Source organism: Rhinopithecus bieti, unplaced genomic scaffold (genome assembly GCF_001698545.2).
Source record: "Rhinopithecus bieti isolate Rb0 unplaced genomic scaffold, ASM169854v2 scaffold_10657, whole genome shotgun sequence".
Classification (NCBI taxonomy): domain Eukaryota; kingdom Metazoa; phylum Chordata; class Mammalia; order Primates; family Cercopithecidae; genus Rhinopithecus; species Rhinopithecus bieti.
The window spans coordinates 542,273-563,831 of record NW_016806691.1 but is presented as its reverse complement, the minus strand read 5'-3'; the positions used below and the strand labels follow the sequence as shown (position 1 = coordinate 563,831).

At 38.4% G+C, this 21,559-nt stretch overlaps 1 protein-coding gene across 5 annotated transcripts in view; it reads left to right on the top strand.

Moving 5' to 3' along the window:
- PLGRKT (plasminogen receptor with a C-terminal lysine) overlaps nucleotides 1-21,559 on the top strand; it is a 73,323-nt gene that overhangs the window by 49,159 nt on the left and 2,605 nt on the right. For all 5 annotated transcript variants that reach the window (XM_017877432.1, XM_017877431.1, XM_017877430.1 and 2 more), the window contains 2 exons: nucleotides 20,248-20,378; nucleotides 20,948-21,057. In XM_017877432.1, coding sequence (XP_017732921.1) covers nucleotides 20,248-20,378; nucleotides 20,948-21,057 — 241 coding nt within the window. The remainder of the gene's footprint in view (nucleotides 1-20,247; nucleotides 20,379-20,947; nucleotides 21,058-21,559) is intronic.

The following is a 21,559-nucleotide window of genomic DNA, read 5'->3' as shown; positions in this document are numbered from 1 at the left end:
GTGAAAAAGGAATAATATATCCCCATTTTATGTAACTTTCTCATGGCCACGCATCTGCACATTTGTAAATGCAAACTTTGCCTGGACATCCAGGCATTTCCATACATCCTCTGAAACTGAGATGGAGGTTCCCAAAGCTCAGTTCTTGACTTCTGTGTACCCACAGGCTCAACATCATGTGGAAGCTGTCAAGGTTTGGGGCATGTACCCTGTGAAGCAATGACCTGAGCTGTACCTTGGCTCCTTTTAGTCCCAGCTGGAGCTGGAGCAGCTGGGATGCAGGGCACCGTGTCCCAAGGCTATACAGAGCAGTGGGGCACTGGGCCTGGCCCATGAAACCATTTTTCCCTCCTAGGCTCCTAGGTCTGTAATGGGAGGGGCTGCCACGAACATCTCTGAAATGCACTGGAGACATTTTCCCCATTATCTTGGCTATTAACATTTGGCTCCAAACTCCCAGCACCAATTTTCTGTATTAGTCTGTTTTCACACTGTTACTAGGTAATTTAAAAAAGAAAGAGCTTTGCCGGGCGCGGGCTAACCCGGTGAAACCCCGTCTCTACTAATAAATACAAAAATCTAGCCGGGCGAGGTGGCGGGCGCCTGTAGTCCCAGCTACTCCGGAGGCTGAGGCAGGAGAATGGCGTAAACCCACTGAGATCCAGCCACTGCACTCCAGCCCCAGCGACAGAGCGAGACTCCGTCTCAAACAAAAAAAAAAAAAAGAAAGAAAGAGCTTTAATTAACACACAGTTCTGCATGGCTGGGGAGGCCTCAGGAAACTTGTAATCATGGCAGAAAGTGAAGGAGAAACAAGGCACATCTTTCTTGGTGGCAGGAGAGACAGAGAGAGGGGGAAGTGCCACACTTTTAAACCATCAGATCTTGTGAGAATTCACTCACTATCACGAGAACAGCATGGGGGAACCACCACCCATGATCCAATCACCTCCTATCAGGTCCCTCCCTCTACACATAGGGATTATAATTTGAGATGAGATTTGGGTGGGGACATGGAGTCAAACCACATCAAGGGATGAGTCATTCAATCCAAAATATTTATTTTGCATCTATTATGTGCAAGGCACTGTTCTAGGCACCAAGGTTATGGCAAGTGAACAGAAAAGAAAAAGATACTTTGCCCTCATGGAGCTTACATTTTAGAAGTGGGAAAAAGATAAAATAAAATTTAAAAGTGAATTATATAGTATATCTGAAGGTAAAAGTTCAGTAAAACAGGGAAGGAAAAGGGTGTATAGGGGATGAGGCACTTGCAGTTTTAAAAAGTGGAATCAGTTAGCTCTCACTGAGAAAATGATATTTGATAATACTAATATCCAAATCATAGGATTGTGATTTATGATTAAATGAGAATTAAATGAGTTAATAGAATAGTACCTGACACATTGTAAGTACAATACAGGGTAAATATTAGCTATTTTTTTTCTTTTTTCTTGTTTCTTTTTTGAGACACAATCTTGCTGTTTCACCCAGGCTGGAGTGCAGTGGCGTGATCTCAGCTCACTGAAAGCTCCATCTCCTGGGTTCACGCCATTCTCCTGCCTCAGCCTCTCAAGTAGCTGGGACTACAGGCGCTCGCCACCACGCCTGGCTAATTTTTTTGTATTTTTAGTAGAGACGGGGTTTCACCATATTAGCCAGGATGGTCTTGATCTCTTGACCTCATGATCTGCCTGCCTTGGCCTCCCAAAGTGCTGGGATTACAGGCGTAATTACACTGTGCCCGGCCTATTCTTTTTGTTTTAAATTGTTCATCCACAGCAAGAATATATCAGAATTTATTTAATCATTCTCTTACTGGTAGACATTTAATTGGTCCCCAGTTTTGTTCAATTACAAATACTGCTTATATTGAACAGTCTTGTATTTATGTATTTCTTTGATCAAATACATAAATATTTTAGTAGATAACTTCCTGGACATGAAATTATGGGGGAGAAAAGCATGAAGATTTTCTATCAGACAGATACTGTCACATTGTCCTTAAAACTGCTGTACTCTTCTGCTTTTCCCCAGAACAGTGCACTCTCACCAACAAAGGATAGTATCAATTTTATCTATATGAGACTTAAAATGAGATCTGTTGTTTAGATTTTATTTTCTACTACAAATGAAGTTGAACATTTTCATAATTTATTTTTTATTTGTATTTATTCTTCAGTGAAATGCCCTTTTTCTATTGGGTTAACTTTATTTGTCTGTAGATTCTCTTTACTATTATTTGTTAAATCATATATATAAATATGATAGGCTAAAAGTATGAGTTTATATTTATGTATTTGTGTATACGCACCCACACACACACACACATCCACTCCCATGTGGCTGTTGAACACTGGAAATGTGACTAGCACCTCTGAGAAACTAAATTGTTAATTTTAATTAATCTTAATTTAAATATCCAGTATGGCTAGTGGCTACCATATTGGACAGCACATCTCTGTAGTAACTTTAGATGTCTGGCAGGTAAGACAATTTTCAAAATTTTCTTTTCTTGTATATTTTCCCCTCCAAGGAAATCTTACAATGAGCTTGTAAAGTTCACTAAAGTAATTTCTGATCAGATTCTGATCAGTATTTCTTCCTGGGTGTTATATTTACAATATTGTGAATAGCTATTAATGGGTTTTGGCATATAGAAAATTTGTAATGTTTGTGTGTTGATTATATATTCAACCGTTCTGCTGATTCTGATTATAATCTTGTTGATTCTAATAGTTTGTTCAGTTTATTTTCTTGAGTTTTAAAGCTAGGTAATCATTATCCAGTTGTATTTATTTCTATTTTTACTGTACTATGGTTAAAAAATATGGCCTATGTGATTTCAACATTGATGAATTTATTGGGATGTTTTATTGTTCCCGAAATATTTATAAAGAATTTAAAAATATTTATTGGCTATACATATATGCACATATTAAGCTTTTTGATTTAATTGCTCAATCCTTAATATCCCTACATTTTTCCAATTTGACCTGTATATTTCTGAAAGAGATGGTTAAATCCTACCATTATTATTTATAATTTGTAAAAATTTTTTTGTATTCCCAACAGTTTTGCTTCATATAATTTAATGTTTTGTCTGATTTATAAAAAGTTCTCAACTGTTCTATCTTCTTCATTAATTATATGCGCCTTTTATCAGTGTTAAAGTGTACAGCTCAATTAATTTACACAGACTGAACATATTCCTTAAGCTCCATCCCAGCCCCGTGCAGTCACTAACCCCACTTAAGGATAGCCACTATCCTGACTTCCAATAGCACAGGCTAGTTTTTTTATCTACTTTTGATCCTTTTACTTCTGGTTTATCCTTTTTTGTGTCTGGCTTCTTTTGTTCAACATTAGGATTATGAGATTCATTCATATTGTGTGCCGTGTTATCATACCTTCTGTTGGACTCCCTTAGCAGGAGCTGAAACTGCAAGCCAAATAGAGAAAACATGCTGGCACATGAGGGGCATGTACATCCTGGAGTAGGGAAGGAAGGTTCTCATCGCATGGGTTGCGTTCTTTTCTTCTGTCCTGCATTACCTCTGTTATCTCCTGTTCCAGATGTTCTCTTTATGCACCTTGATCCTTATCTATTATGCTGTTGGTTTCCCTCAAATGTCTGGTAGCCCTTGGTTGTCTTTTCAAATGTATGATGAAGAACCAGGTTGACTATCTTGAGGAGCTGGCATGGATTTTCTCTGCAGTCTGTGGGCCTTTTGGAATGTGCAACATGTGCCAACACAAGAGCTTCCCTTTAGGGTGGATGAGCAAGAAGGAGGCTGAAGAACCCCACAATTGCCAGAGAACAAAGGTTTACTCTGGGACGAAGCATGGTGTCATACTTCAGGCCTCAGTGGTACTGCCTTCTATTTTTAATTTCTTCCTTGTCTGCTATCAAAGTGCAGAATTGCCTCGGTATCAGCTCTTCTCTTTTGGACCCATCCCCTAGAATAAAAGCTTCCCCCAAGAGATTTGCCACTTTGGAGAAAATCTGGCTGGGGACAAACACTGCCACCTCTGTATGTATTGGAAGGGAGGGGCACCATTTGTTGTTACGTGGGTAGTTATTGAATTATTTCCAAGCTTGGAGCTTCTCTGGCATTCTTATAGGCAGAATGGTCCTCCCTGGAGTCTGCTTTAGGTTGTAGTTTCTTCTACAGAAACTCCTATAGGTCTTACCATCATTCTGATCCCATCTGCTTTCTCTCTTTCAGAAATTTCTCAACATTTCTAGCTTGTGGATGCCACCCTTTCTTGCTTTCCAGCCCCATTATGGAGTTATTCTTTTAAAAAGTATTGTTAGCTTATTTTTATATAGATAAATACAAGGGAAAAAAAATGAATAGTCTATTATGTCACTACCCAGTAATCCCTGCTTATATTTTTCCTTTTAATATGATTTTTTATTATAATGAGAGAACTCATAAATAAAAAAATTATATAATACATTTATATGGAAAGAAGAAAAGATTACCATAGTTCTTTTGTTTCAAAACAGCCGTATTTAGTGGTTCTGTTTTTTTCCTCTGTGCTTTTGTTTTTTTGTTTACTTGTTGTACTCTCTAAAAGAATTTTATGTTATGCTTTTTGCACTTGACACTGTATCTAAGCACTTTCCAGTACTGTGGCTAGCCTTCATAATGTAGGAACGTCATTGTAACAGTTGCAGGACATTTTATTGTATTTCATTACCTCCTTATCCACTGCCCTGCAGTTGGACAGGGAAACAAATCTCTAACTTCCCAGGCCTGAGTACAGATTCATTCTGAAATGAAGGCTTAAGGGATTTTATTTCTTTATAATAAGTATAAATTTTTGAATAGTTAATATGTGTACATGAATCAAAATTCTAAAAGAACAACAAGGTATATATTGAAAACTTCCTCTTATCCCTGTCCCCAGCCACCTGGTTCACCTCCTCAGATTCATCCATTACTAGTTTCTTGAATAGTCTTTCAAAGATAGTCTATACATAGTTAGGCATATTGGAATATGAACATATGTATGTATGTGTGTATGTATATACAGAAATGACGAAAAGTAGCTTACTATACCCTTGTCTATACCTTGCTTTTTCCACTTAACAATACCTTACAGAATTTTCCACATCAGGACATGTGGCTGCATAGGGATGATGATGATGATGATGATGATGATGATGATGATGATGATAGGGAGGAAAAGGAGAAAAACAGTTTCTACTGAGTGCTAATTCTGCTGGAAAGTGGAATTACTAGATCAAAGAGTAGGTGCATTTTAAATTTTAATAGTTGTTTCCAAATTCAGCCACAGGGTTGTACTACTTTTATATGCTATTCTCATTAATAATGAAGTCTCAAAACCCCAGAGGTAGTTACTATTATTACCCATATTTTACAGATAAGGAAACAGAGAGATTAAGGGACCTACCCATGGACACAAAGCTAATAAGTGGTGGTGGCTGAATGCAAATACAGACAGTCTGGTTGCAGGGCCCAGATGTGGCCCCTTCACTACACCTCTCCCTTTTGCTGCCTTGTGCAAACATCACCACCCTCCATCTCTGGAACATTTCCATCTTAACCAAATGAAACCTTGTACCCATTAAAGACAAACTCCCCACTCTCCACTCCCTCCAGTCCCTGGCAACCACCATTCTCCTTTCTGTCTCTCTCGATTAATTTGACTACTCTAGGTATAAGTGGAATTATATAATTTGTTCTTTTGTGATTGTTTGTTTCACTTAGCAAAACGTCTCCAAAGTTCATCCATGTGGTTGTATGCGTCAGAATTTCCTTCCTTTTTATGGCTGAATAGTATCCTATTGTGTGTATATGCACATTTTGTTTACAGAGTCATCCGTTGATATGCAGTTGGGTTGCTTCTACCTTTTGGCTGTTGTGAATAATGCTACTATGAATGGAGGTTTACAAACATCTGTCCAAGTCCCTGCTTTCACTGCTTTTGGGTGCAGACCCAGAAGTGGAATTGCTGGATTACACGTTAGTTCTATGTTTAATTGTTTTAGGAATCACCGTACCATTTTCCACAGCAACTGCATCATTTTACATTCGTGCCAGCAATGCAAAAGGGTTCCAGTTTCTTCACATCCTCACCAACAGCGGTTATTTTCTGTTTTGTTGTTTGTTTGTTTGCTTTATTTTGGATAATAGCCATCCTCTTGGGTGGGAAGTGGCAACTTTTTGATTTTTAGTGTATAAAGTATGTCCATATTTTCCTTTATTTTCCCTGCCTTCCTTGAAAATATCTTTGCCTCTCTAAGGTTATAAAAGCAGTTTCAAAATTTTACATGTATTTATTATTTCATTTGGTACATTTAGGGCTTTGATTTATCCGGAATTCATTTTCTGTTTTATCTGATATTGGGGACACTAATTGTCTTCCTATGGACTGAAAACCAGTGATGCCTGCATTGTTCCTGGAAGCTCATGCATTTTCCTTTCCAACATCCTGTCATTTCTGTGGCTCCTCTCCACCTCCCCCATACATACCTGGGGCCCATACTGAACCACTATTGTTTTCAACACTTCGTATCTTAGCTTGCATGTCAATACTATCAAATTAGGCTTTCAGTTTCAGCAAAAGAAGTCAGTGTGTCTAAACAACTCATAATGTAAAATGTATGTCTTTTCTTATTAAGGAAAAACATTCAAGAGGACTAGAAAAGTTTTATAGTAGAGAATTGTAATTACATTTATATTTATGCTTCTGAATTTGACCTCTCATTCCCTATCTGTGGCTATTCAGTTTGGATTTTTATTTAGCATTACTTTGAAGTTGGGGAGTGGTGAGTGTCTACAGGGATTAAATAGCAACAAATCTAAGATTTGTTGGTTGTAACTGGGTCAAGCTGACCTTTCTGTAGAAATCTTAGATTTATACAAATCAGAACATAATAGCATGTAAAAATAATGACTTTTTTTCAGTTTCAGGAATTAATGGTTATTTTCTAAAATAATGAGATGTTATGTTATTTTTGCAATCATATGGGAATATGAATGTTGGAAGTATTATTTTCCAGAAATGGATGACTAAATAATGAATACTTTCCATAATCTACTTTTGTTTTTATATTGAAATCGGGCTTAAATGAGAAATTTCTAACTTAAAGTCTTGCCTAAAATTATTTAGCATTGGAAATAACCTGCCCCATGAGTCCTGAAGCTCAAGCAGTTTGGGGACCTTGCCCACAATCACATGATAGAACTAGAATTTGAACCCAATTTCATGTGACGCTAAAGTGTGTGTTCTTTCCATAAGCAAACAGGTGTGGAGAAGTGAGCATGTGTGGCCTCAGTGAGGCTTGAAGGCTGGGGTCCAGGGAAAGCCTGGCAGGACATGAGGCTAGAGAGTTAAGTTGGGATGGGATTTGTAAAGGCCATGTCTTGTCTAGGAGCTAAAGAACCACTGAACGTTTTTAAGCAGGAAAGTAACACCAGATCATTTTTGAGAGAGGAATCTGGCAGTAGTATAAACAGTAGATTAGACGGGGAGGAAACCAAGAACAGAAAACACAATTTAGTGATCACCTCAGTGGTTCTATTGATGGGTAATGATGGTCTGAACTGGAGTAGGGACTGCAGATAGGAGACTTGGTTCAAGAGTTACTCAGAGACATTATAATAAGATTCGGCTCTCCGTTTCCCAGTGGAGATCCCAAAGGACAGTTAGAAATATAAGCCTACGACCAAGAACAGTTCTAAGGTAGAGATTTGAATTTAGAAGTCATCAGCATGAAGTGGTGGTTAGAGCCCAGAAGGTTATGTATTATCAGGAACTGAGAAGACCAAAAGGATGTGTATGAGAAGGCCATTCTGGGGGAAAGTGAACAAATATGGGATTTGAAGAGGGACCCCCTCTGGAGAAGGCTCCAGTGCCTGGCTGTTCTTAGGAGGTGCCTTTTCCCTTTGTATTCCAGTTATGGGAGGGGAGCAAGATTTGCCCTTTTAGAAGAACTTCTTTAGCTTCCTGTTCTGTCCTCACCTTAAGCACAGACAATTCTTTTTTTTTTCTTTTTTGAAACAGGGCCTCACTCTGGTCACCCAGGCTGTGTCACTGCAGCCTCAACATCCGAGGCTCAAGTGGTCTTCCCACCTCACCCTCCCAAGTAGCCAAGACTACAGGTGTGTGCCACCATGCCCAGCTAATTTTTATTTTTCCTAGAGACAGAGTCTCACTATGTTGCCCAGGCTGGCCTCGAACCTATGGGCTTAAGCTATCCTCCTCCCTCAGCCAGCCAAAGTGCTGGAATTATAGGCATGAACCACTGTGCTTGGCCTAATTCTCTTACAAAGCCAAAAGCTAGACCTGATCTCTCCCAGGGCTCTTGGTTCAGAGCCCCAGACCCACATTTGTGCAGCAGAGTAGAGAAGGCCATTGCTCAAGAAATGTTGAGAAAGTTGAGTTTATAGAATGTGGTCATTATTTGGATGGCATGGTTTCTCCCAGTTAGTTCTCTGAGGAATTAGATAAGCAAGGAAGAGGAGGTCACAGGGACCATGGAAGGCTTAATTTCAGAGAGTTGTGGTCACTGAAATTACACACTACAGTGGATAGGGGCATAAAATCCTGGTGAGAAATTGGAGGCAGTGAGTGTATAGGCTCTTTCAAAGAAATTTAAATAGAATAATTTGGGTCTGTACCCCAGATCAACTTAGAGCTCATTATATGTGTCTTTTTATAATTCTTGCACTAATTATTTAGAAAGGTAAAGGATTTTGAGATGGCAGTCACATACACTGTCCATTCCACCCCAATTTTCCATATTAACGTGATTATTGCAAATAGACGGCAAAGGTTGGCTCTGGAGCAGGCAGGCCTGGGTTGAATTCCAGATCTGTCACTAAATAACTGTGACCACAGGGAAAATCACTCAAATTCTGATCCCTAGTTTCCTCAATTGTAAACTGAGATAATACCTTCAGTGGCAGGTAATACTAATTGGATTCCATTCCAACTCCCTAATAGCATGCCCGCCTATACAACAGAGGCTAGAAAGCCAAAGAGAAAATTTCCAGACTCCCTCGCAGCTGGGTTTTACATCTGACCTGGTTCTGCCAAGTAGGCACCCCTGAAGGAGACTTGGGAGGTGGAAGTGGCAGTGAAAAGCTTTGAGACAACATTAGCTCTTCTTGTAGCACGGTAGCGGAGGTGACTGGTATTTTGGAAGTGGTGGAGGTGACGTTTCAGTATTTAGTCCTGAGTACCTGTGGCAGGAGGCAGTAACTATGGAGTTCCCCTAAGAGAATCCCACGTTCTGGTAGAACGTTTCTCCAGAATGACTGCATCGTTCCTGATAATGTAATGTAGAATGCAAACTTAATTCCATGCTCCCCAGAAATTCTGTAGCTGCCAGGTACCCTGCAATCAGTCTTGTTCTGTTTAAACTACTGTTTAGGATGGATTCCATTGTCTGCAACTCACAGACTAACCTCATAGGCTTTGGGGGAAGGCTCGGCATATTGGAATATGAATATATGTAACTTGCATATACTGTGCACATGGTGAGCCACATTATTATTTTTATTAGTGCATCACCTGTTGTAATAAAATCAAGCATCCTGCAATTTCTTAAGAATTTGCTTTGGGAGACCGAGGTGGGCAGATCACGAGATCAAGAGATCGAGACCATCCTGGCCAACATGGTGAAACCCCGTCTCTACTAAAAATACAAAAATTAGCTGGGCGCGATGGTGCGTGCCTATAGTCCCAGCTACTCGGAGGCTGAGGCAAGAGAATTGCTTGAACCCAGGAGGCGGAGATTGCAGTGAGCCGAGATTGCGCCACTGCACTCCAGCCTGGGAGACAGAGCGAGACTCCATCTCAAACAAACAAACAAACAAACCAAAGAAAAATAATTTTCTGATAATTGTTTTTTGTAGCACATCTTGGTTCCAAGATTCTTAGGTATCCTAATTATTATACAGTGTAATACTTAGATATCCTAAGTATTGTAGAATAGAGGTCTTTTGTGCGCTATTGGGAATGACATAGTGAAATATTAACTATCAAACTATGAAATATGTACTCTTTAAAATGAGGAAATACAGGATAAATGAAAACACCCTTATTGTTTTTACTCAATAGACAGTCTGGAATTGTCTTCAACTTCAGTTAACAGTGCTAATAACTTACCAGACACTGTTAGGAGCTGTGACTTTCAAGGATTTTAGATAATGGTTGAGAAGTCCGTTATCACGCTGCTGATAAAGACATCCCTGAGACTCGGAAGAAAAAGAGGTTTAACTGGATTTACAGTTCCACATGGCTGGGGAGGCCTCAGAATCATGGCAGGAGACAAAAGGCACTTCTTTCATGGTGGTGGCAAGAGAAAATGAGGAAGAAGCAAAAGCGGAAACCCCTGATAAACCCATCAAATCTCGTGAGAGTTATCTGCTGTCATGAGAATAGCACGGGAAAAACTGGCCCCCATGATTCAGTTACTTCCGCCTGGTTCCCTCCCGCAACACGTGAGGATTGTGGGAGATAAAATTCAGGTTGAGATTTGGATGGGGACACAGCCAAACCATATCAGAAGTGGATGGTCTTTTGTTGTTTCTTTCCTAGGTTCTATCAGCTGCTCAACTTATTGGTATCTTCTGATCTTTTTAGAAAAAGTCTAAATATTTATTTTGGAATCTACCTCTTAATATGGCATTTGGCCTAAAACACAGGATTTTTGCTAAACTGAAATTCTCATTTTTGCATATGGCAACCTTATTGTTTATAATAAGATGTTACATCTATAAGTAAGAACGGAAGTAATTATGTTGTAATCTTTATTGGAAGATATATAGTAAGATGCTGTTACCACAGCTTTTAAGCCTCTGAATAATACTACAATTTGGTTTGTATTCAATTATTTTTTATAAGTTATTGATAAAGGGGGACTTTTTTTCTTAAGGCAAAAAGAACTTCAAATTGCTACTTATTTCCTCACTGAGATTCTTCCTAGACTGGACATTAAACATTTAACTTATCTGTAGAGCAAGTTAAGGTTAAATGCCACTTGCCACAGCTTTCATTATGGCTGCTTTGTTTTAACAATGTTAGTTTATGTTTTATTTTTACCTGAAACATCGATTTTCTTTTGGTTTAGAAGGTATTAATCATGTTTCTATTAATTTAACAAAGGCATAGATAAATATAAAATATTCTCATTTTGGATAAAAACAAAACAAAAAACAGGTCTACATGACCTCTTTTGTGGCAGAACATGTAGAGTAACTTTTTGGCATTGCCCAATTAAGCAAATAAAAGCAAAACTTTTCTATCATGTGAATTTATTGTGCATAAATTAAAATGTCATTGGAAACCAAAACACAGTAGTAAACTGATTTGTTTCTCAGAGTTGGCCTAATTATTTCTCAAAAATAGGGAAGACTCCAATAAATACGAAATTAAAACTGCAATAAGAATAATTCATAGGATAATGCGTTATACAATGTTTTGTGTGTCCAAATGAAATTTAATAACTTTATTATTGTATTAAGGGGAAAATTATATTAAATAGTCTGTGGACCTTTACATAATTGCCCCTTTGGAAACTCAACAGATTGACAAATTACTGAGGTCAGTAATTTTATGGCTGTTCTTAATATTTTTTAAACAAAGAAATTGAAGAATGAAAATACACAGGAAAGAGCTGATGTAACAGTTTTATGAATGTGTTTAGAATGTGGTTCCTCCTATGTACAATTATTTCTAATATGCTAGCTTCCTTTTATGTTTTTTATTTTTATTTTTTATTATACTTTAAATTCTGGGATACATGTGCAGAATGTGCAGGTTTGTTACATAGGTATACATGTGCCATGGTGGTTTGGTGCACCCATCAACATGTTACCTACATTAGGTATTTCTCCTGATGCTATCCCTCCCCTAGCCCCCCAGCCCCCGACAGGCCCTGGTGTGTGATGTTCCCCTGTCCATGTATTCTCATTGTTCAACTCCCATGTATGAGTGAGAACATGCGGTGTTTGGTTTTCTGTTCCTGTGTTAGTTTGCTGAGAATGATGGTTTCCAGCTTCATCCATGTCCCTGCAAAGGATATGAACTCATCCTTTTTTTAATGGCTGCACAGTATTCCATTGTGTATATGTGCCACATTTTCTTTAGCCAGTCTATCATTGATGGGCATTTGGGTTGGTTTCAAATCTTTGCTATTGTGAACAGTGCTACAATAAACATATGTGTGCATGTGTCTTTATAGTAATTTATAATCCTTTGGGTATATACCCAGTAATGGGATTGCTGGGTCAAATGGTATTTCTGGTTCGAGATTTTGAGGAATCACTACACTGTCTTCCACAATGGTTGAACTAGTCTACACTCCTACCAACAGTGTAAACGCATTCCTATTTCTCTACATCCTCTCCAGCATGTTGTTTCCTGACTTTTTAATGGTCGCCATTCTAACTGGCGTGAGATGGTATCTCACTGTGGTATATGTGCCACATTTTCTTTAGCCAGTCTATCATTGATGGGCATTTGGGTTGGTTTCAAATCTTTGCTATTGTGAACAGTGCTACAATAAACATATGTGTGCATGTGTCTTTATAGTAATTTATAATCCTTTGGGTATATACCCAGTAATGGGATTGCTGGGTCAAATGGTATTTCTGGTTCGAGATTTTTGAGGAATCACTACACTGTCTTCCACAATGGTTGAACTAGTCTACACTCCTACCAACAGTGTAAACGCATTCCTATTTCTCTACATCCTCTCCAGCATGTTGTTTCCTGACTTTTTAATGGTCGCCATTCTAACTGGCGTGAGATGGTATCTCACTGTGGTTTGGATTTGCATTTCTCTAATGACCAGTGATGATGAGCATTTTTTCATATGTTTGTTGGCTGCATAAATGTCTTCTTTTGAGAAGTGTCTATTCACCCACTTTTTGGTGGAGTTCTTTTTTTCTTGTAAATTTAAGTTCTTTGTAAATTCTGGATGTTAGCCCTTTGTCAGATGGTTAGATTGCAAAATTTTTCTCCCATTCTCTAGGTTGCCTGTTCACTCTGATGACAGTTTCTTTTGCTGTGCAGAAGCTCTTTAGTTTAATTGGATCCCATTTGTCAATTTTGACTTTTGTTGCCATTGCTTTTGGTGTTTCAGTCATGAAGTCTTTGCCCATACCTATGTCGTGAATGGTATTGCCTGGGTTTTCTTCTAGGGTTTTTATGGTTTTAGGTCTTACGTTTAAGTCTTTAATCCATCTTGAGTGAATTTTTGCATAAGGTGTAAGGAAGGGCTCCAGTTTTAGTTTTTTGCATATGGCTAGCCAGTTTTCCCAGCACCATTTATTGAATAGGGAGTCCATTCCCCATTTCTTGTTTTTGTCAGGTTTGTCAAAGATCAGATAGTTGTAGATGTGTGGCATTATTTCTGAGGCCTCTGTTCTGTTCCATTGGTCTATATATCTGTTTTGGTATCTTTATTTTTTATCATTTCAACTTTTGTTTTAGGTTCAGGGGGTGCAGGTTTATTATGTGTGATGCTGAGGTTTGGGGTATGAATGATTCCATTACCCAAGTGGTGAGCATGGAACCCAATAGGGAGTTTTTCATCCCTTGCTCCCCTCCCCCTCTACCCCTTCTCGTAGTCCCTGGTGTCTATTGTTGCCATCTTTATGTCTATAGTTACCCAGTGGTTAGTTGCCACTTACAAGTGAGAACTTGAGTTATTTGGCTTCCTGTTCCTTTGTTAATTCACTTAGGAAAATGGCCTCCAGCTGCATCCAGATGGCTGCAAAGGCTATGATTTAATTCCTTTTTATGGCTGCATAGTATTCCATGATGTATATTTACCACATTTTCTTTCGTCAATCCAACACTGATGGGCAGCTAGGTTGATTCCATGTCTTTGCTATTGTGAATAGTGCTGAGATGAAAATATGAGTAGACATGTCTTTTTTGTCGAATTGTTTATTTTCTTTTGGATATATACCCAGTAATGGGGTTGCTGGGTCAAATGGTCATTCTGTTTTAAGTTCTTTGAGAAGTCGCTAAACTGCTTTCCACAGTGACTGAATTAATTTACATTCCCACCAACAGTGTGTAAGCGTTCCCTCTTCTCTGCAGCCTTGCCAGCATCTGTTATTTCTTATCTTTTTAATAGCCATTCTGACTGGTGTGAGATGGTATCTCATTGTAGTTTTGATTCGCATTTTTCTGATTATTGATGTTGAACATTTTTTCATATGCTTGTTGACCAAGTGTATGTCTTCTTTTGAGAAGTGTCTGTTCATGTCCTTTGCCTATTTTTTAATGGGATTATTTGGTTTTTGCTTGTTGAGTTGTTTAAGTTCCTTATAGATTCTGGATACTAGACCTTTGTCAGATACATAATTTGCAAATATTTTCTTCCATTCTGTAAATTGTTTGTTTACTCTGTTGATAGTTTTGTTGTTGTTGTGCAGAAGCTCTTTAGTTTAATTAGGTAACATTTGTCAATTTTTGTTCTTGTGGTCATTGCTTTTGAGGACATAGTCATAAATTCTTTGCCAAGACCAATGTCCAGAATGGTTTATTTCAGGTTTCATTCTAGGATTTTCATAGTTTAAGGTTTTCCACTTAAGTCTTTAATCTATTTTGAGTTAAGTTTTGTATATGGTGATAGGTAGGGGTCCATTTTCATTCTTCTGCATATGGCTAGCAAGTTATCCCAGCACCACTTATTAAATAGGGAGTCCTTTCCCTGTTGCTTATTTTTGTCAACTTTGTTAAAGGTCAGATGGTTGTAGGTATGTGGCTTTATTTATGAGTTTCTCTATTCTTTTCCATTGGCATATGTTTCTGCTTTTGTACTAGTACCATGCTGTTTTGGTTATTATAGCCTTATAGTATAAAGTCAGGTAGTGTGATGCCTCTGGTTTTGTTCTTTTTGCCTAGGATTGCTTTACCTATTTGGACTTTTTGGTTCTATATGAATTTTAGAAAAGTTTTTTTTCTAGTTCTGTGAAGAATATTGGTCATTTGATAGGAATAGCATTGAATCTATATTTTGCTTTAGGCAGTATGGCCATTTTAACAATATTGATTCTTCCAATTCATGAGCATGGAATGTTCTTTCATTTGTTTGTGCTGTCTCTGATTTCTTTCATCCTAGGGGTGTGTGTGTGTGTGCGCATGTGTGTCTGTGTGTTGTAAATGGGATTGCATTCTTGGTTTGGCTCTCAGCGTGACTATTACTGGTGTGTAGAAATGCTACTAATTTTTGTATGTTGATTTTGTATGTTGAAACTTTGCTGAAGTTGTTTATTAGGTCTGTTAGGGCTAGGAGCCTTTTGGCGGAGTCTTTAGGTTTTCCTAGTGTAGAATAATATTCAGTGAGGAGGGATCATTTGCCTTCTTTTTCCATTTGGGTGCCTTGTATTTCTTTCTCTTGCCTGATTGCTCTGGCTAGGACTTCCAATACTAAATTGAATAGGAGTGGTGAGAGTGGACATCCTTGTTTTGTTCTAGTTTTCAAGGGGAATGCTTCCAGCTTTTTCCCATTCAGTGATGTTGGCTGTGGGTTTGTCATAAGATGGCTCTTATTATTTTGAGATATGTTCCTTCAATGCCTAGTTTGTGGAGGGTCTTATGTGCTCTCTTTAAAATTAATTGTGGTTCTCTAATTGTTAAACTAGCATCAGATAAGCCTGTAAAATCCTCAGAGTGTGAAGTTATAATCAGGAACATTTTGATTTCAAATTATTCTGTAAAGCAGTATCAAAAGGTCCAGAGATAAGAAAATTATTATTATAGAAGGTCTACATTTCTTTTAAAATAGGATAAAAATTTTGTATTTAGGATTTGAGTTAACAACCACTAAGAGAACTTGCTGTACATGTTCTGTTTTGCTTTTATTTGTTGTTTTTAGTGTCAGTAATTGAGAAGGAAGGTTGAAAATGAATGTACACATAAAGGATGCCAATTCTTGGTAAATTGATAATTGCATTAATTCATTTATCCCTTTATGGCTATTGAAAAATTTGGTAGTCTAGTTTATTAATTTGACTTTTAAGATGTATACAGATATAGACCTATGACTTTAAACATAATCTTATATAGGGTAGTTAATAACATTTTAATTGATAATTAACATTACAGATCAAAATATCTTTCATTAGAATGTTTTGCTCATGGAGAGAGTCTGCATGGAATTTTTTCTCACTCTAGGCTCATAGTTTATCACAGGTAAATCTTGCTGATTTTTATAATTTATCTATGAAAGATGGACATGATTGCCTTCATTCTTAACAGTAAGGGAGCAGACTCAGAATATAATATTTATTCATAACTAGTTTTTTAAATATACTTAAATTTGAGACTAGTTTTAGATTGATAGAAAAGGCATATAGAATTCCCAAATACCCTACATTCATTGTGCCTTGCTGTTAACATCTGACCATTACCATGGCACATTTGCCACAACTAAGAAGCTAACATTGATCCATTACTATTCAATACATCCCACATTCAGATTTCATTTATTTGTCTCTAATGTTCTTTTTCTGTCCCAGAATCTCATCCAGGATGCCACTTTACATTTAGTCTTCTTGTCTCTTTAGCTTCTTCATCCCTCACCCTGCCCTTTCATACTGTTCTCATTGGAAGCAAGTAACTAAGCAAAGCCCAAGATCAAGGGGTGGGAGTTAAGCTCCACTTCTTTGAAGAGGGAGGAGGAGTATCTACGTAAATGAGTTGGGATTCTTCTCTACAGGATATTTGTCTCTTCTCCATTTATATTAGTATAGACTCATGGATATTTATTTTATACTTTAGGTTATAATCCAATACTATGTTATTTATTTTGCTGATAAAATTGTTCCAGCTTTGGACATTAGTAGCTCTTTCAAATTGACCCCCGTGTCCCTTTGACATACTCCATCATCATTATTATTATTTTAGTATCTCTTGACTTTCTGGCACTATAAGATGCTGTAGGCGCCTCTTATACATTTCTTGCCCCAGTCCTAGGCCAACTATTTCTCCAAGGAGCCCTGGTTTATTTATTTTTTTTGGGGGGGGGAGTAGAAATCATATCTGGGTGTTTCTGGGTGTTAGGTATGCTTGTTTGCAAGAGGTTATTGCCTCTATTCCCTGTCAGTGGACAGAGCTGAGAAAATGTATGTACTTACACTAAGCCATGAATGCCTAATCCATGCATGCATATAGATATGCATATCTATAATTTCATCTTTGTCTGTCTCTATATCAAGCACTAAGCATGAGTTCATACTGATGTCATTGGCTCTAATCCAGTACCACATGGTTCATTCTAGTCTTTTCCTCTTGCTTGTTTGTTATCTCCCTGTTTAATAATAATAAACGTGACTTCCACCATCTGCTGTCAATTTACTTGTTGCTCATCTCCAGTAGACATGTAAAGTGGTTTCAGAATTGTTAATCTGTAACTTGTGAGAGACAGTTTTACTCACTAGAGTACAGTGTTTATGTATAGTTCTTTCTGTCTTTAGTTTTACAGTTTTTAGTCAAAATACCATTTTCCAAAGTTAGATCAGTTATTTTCCCCCAACCCTTCAGTGAGATTGTGCCATACATTTGTAGTACAGTCAGATTATTTTGTCACAGTCCACATTCCATCTTGTGCATTCCTTGCCCTTTTGGCTGATTTGTAAAATTTGTATGCCCTAAGGTTCACGCTGTGCTGTAAAGTTTTATGAGTTTTGACATATGCAGAGTGTCATGTATCCACCACCATAGTACCATACAGATTAACTCCACCACCCTGAAAGCCCTCTGCTCACAATCTTTTGAGAGTTCCCAGGTGATATCTTTCAGACTGATATCTCACGTTGATCTTTCGTGGGAAAAAAGCATAAGCTATGAGTCTTTCATTTCTGGTGATGGTTCTCAGTCCCGGCAGCACACGAGAACTATCTGGAAACCTTTAGAAAATACTGATGCCTGATTTTACCTCCAGATCCTGACTTAATTGATCCCACCTGGTTTAGTTGGTCTGGGGTGTAGGTCTGGGTACTAGAACTTTGAAAAACTCCCCAGATGCTCATGGTGTGCAGCAAAAGTTTAGAACCACTCTGGACTCCTCTATTTCTTGTTTACTGCCTTTTGATAAAAACACAAATAATTAATTGCTGCATTTACATCACTTTGGGGGATATGATGAATCAGTATGTAAGTTTTGTAAATAAGTAATGTAGCAAGGATGAATTTCACACACTAAATAATCTTGTGCAAAAACACATCTATTTTTTATTGCTAATTGAACTCAAAATGAACCTCAATTTCTCTTGGTGACAGCAAATTTAATTTTGACAAGTCAAAGTTACTCAGTTACTTGTAGTTTAAAACTCGGTTCTTTGGGAGAAAATAGTTGAATTCAGCTTTCCTCCTCCCCTTCTCCGTTCATCTTTTCCCTGGTATGACCTAGGCTTGTGTGCAGGTGATCTCAGGTGGTACCAGCATCAGGGAAGGCACATCTAGCCAGATGCATTTGGGGATCCCCAGACAGAGAATTATGGCCCTGCTTCCTGTGGAGAATGTTGGGAGGGAGCAGATACTGCAGAGCAGAAAGGGTTTCAGAGCAGACCTCACAGGGAACATGCCTAAGAGAGGCCACTTGCGTCTCCCTCAGCGGCCCAGGGTTGTGAAGAAAGTCTGCAAGGTTCTCACCTCAGCTGGAGAGGGGCAGAGAAGGTGGCTGCAGATTGAGAGCTGGTAGCCTACTGGAGTCCAAAATCTTGGGCCAGGGACCCCACAACAGACACTTGGGAGTGAATGTAAGCCAGTGGCTGAGTGGAGAAGGCCACTGGATCCCAGAGGATCAGCAGCGCCTGAGAGTATGGGGATGATGGTTATGCCAGCCTGGAACACGGCCTCATGCCCTTAGGGAACATCATGTGGTGCTGTCCAGGTTGATCGAACAGAAAACAACAGCAGAAAAGCACTCTCAGGTGCTGCTGATCCTCTGGGATCCAGTGGCCTTCCCCACCCAGCCACTGACTTATGTTCACTCCCAAAGTGTCTGTTATGGGGTCCCCTGGCTCTAGGTTTTGGACTCTTTGGTAGTCCCCCTGCTCTCGATCCATAGCTACCTTCTGTGCCCCTCTTCAGCTGATGTGAGAACCTTGCAGACTTCCTCCACACCCCTTGGCTGCTGAGGGAGATGGAAGTGGCCTCTCTCAGGTGTGCTCTCTGCGAGGTCTGCCCTGAAACCATTTCTGCTCTGCTGTAGCTGCTCCCTTCCAGAATTATCTACAGGAAGCAAAGCCACAAGTCTTCTCTGTTTAGGGATTCCCAAACCCAACTGAGGCTTCCTTCGTATCTTCTGGGGATTTAACTTCCCAAATAGGCCAAGGAGCCAAGCCCCATCTTTACATCTAAACTATCATTTGCCCCTCCCAGCTACTCCCCTCAGTAGAAAGAGGACATGGAGGGAAAACTAAATCACCTTCCTCTCCTCTTCTTGCATCATGAACTCCCTGTGTACTGCCCTCTAGCTTGGCTAATGACATGTAGTGCCAAGATTTTAGAATTAAAACAACAACAACGCCAACAACACTTTCCTCTGTCAAGAATATAACTCTCTTCAAATAATGGGCTTGGGTTTACAGACAACTGCTTCTCCTGTGTATTTTCTAAAAATCCATTTAGAAATTCAGTCTCCTGTGTTCTGAGCCATCTGCCTTCTGTTCAAAGGGGTGAAAGGCACTGAACAAAGTGGTGAAGAACTTGAGGTGAGAAAAATGTGGCAAAGAAAAATCTCTATAGATGTCTCAAAACAACACCCATCTACTATCATATTGTGGTGTGATATGGACCAAATAAATACTCCAAATAAATTTCAATTTGGAGTGGATTTGGAAGGCAGATTTCCATGCAAGGCCAGTAAGATGTGTGAAATAAAGGCCAGTAAGATGTATCTACATTTAAAGACCCATAGATCTTTCCACACATGCAATAGGAAAACCTGGACATTTATTTGAGGCTTGGCTAAAGCTCCAGACCACAGGCAGTCAAGACCTCAGGGTGTAAAAATGGAATATTGATATTTATTCTGTATTTATTCCAGGAAGATTTCACTGCCAAGGTGACAGTTGGTGAGAGCTATCCAAAGGAACTTTAGTCAAAGTCTGTTGAGATTTTTTTTGAAAAAACATGAATTAAAGCAATTGAAGAATGAATCCGCTGGAAAAACAGATTACTAACTATTTGTTCAGATTCCAAAGATGAGTAACTTTACTTTGTCTTTTGTTTTGTCCTCAGCTGGAAAGGCAGCTCATCATGCAGAGTGAAATGAGGGAAAGACAAATGGCTATGCAGATCGCGTGGTCTCGGGAATTCCTCAAATATTTTGGAACTTTTTTTGGCTTTGCAGCCATCTCTTTAACAGCTGGGTATGTTTGCTATTTAATATTTTCTTCAATCATTTACTTCTTTTTGTCTTTTCCATTACCATTTTATTATGAAGTTGGCCAGAATAAGACTTTGGTCCAAATAGTGTATGTAAGCAAAGTAACCTATTAACCTTAGTCCTTGGGGGTGACTCTGTGAAAGCAAGGCAGTAACAGTTAATTTAGTTTCCTAGGTTGCTTCTGTCTTTTTCTCTACTTTATTAGTTAGAGAGAGAGAGCACCAACTTGACAGCAAGAAGGCCTCTATATGTTTATCTCCACAATCCCTTAGTGGTAGATACCAATCCTTATCCATTTTAAAAACAACGAACCTGAGCTTCAAAGTCAAATAAAGATGAACAAGTCACAGACCTCACCCTTGAGAACTGCAAAATCTGGTTAGGGATATTGGGTAAGGAAATCCTATTTCCATAGAATTATCAAATGTATTAAGTAACTTCTGAAGGAAACGGCATTCTTCCAAAAAGCAGTTATTTTTTTCCTTTAAGTATACAGATATGTATTTATAGATTATTTTTTGATATTGGTTCTTTTTTTAATTCGTGAAATAGAGCGATTAAAAGAAAGAAGCCAGCCTTCCTGGTCCCAATTGTTCCATTAAGCTTTATCCTCACCTACCAGTATGACTTGGGCTATGGAACCCTTTTAGAAAGAATGAAAGGTAAGTCTTTGATAAACTAGAGTTTCTATTTGCTGATTTATTTTCCAGTTCAAGGATCCCTGCCTTAGGAACCTTTGACTTACAAAGATTCTGACAAGACTCTCTTTTTGAACCTCCAATGACCAACATTTCTGTTCCCTCTCACACAGTGGTGTGCTGGAGCCAGCTCATACCAGCTCACAAGAACCAATCACTACATTTTCAGGGATTGTGTAAGCCGGTTGTTAAACATAGTCATTTAAGGTATTAAAACTTATATAAACTTGCAATAAATAAATTACAGCAAATAAATAATATAAATTGTGTTTAAAACAAAGGTAATAAACAGAACTCATCTGTTTCTAAATATTTGCTATTATCCATACTCTGATTATTTATAGCTATTGTATCTATATGATAGAAATGCAGATATAATACACAGGTAAAACAAAATACAGCTACTGTCCAGTTTCAGTGACATCCCACTGATAGTCTGAAGTTGGTCTTGGTGGGAGTATTTACA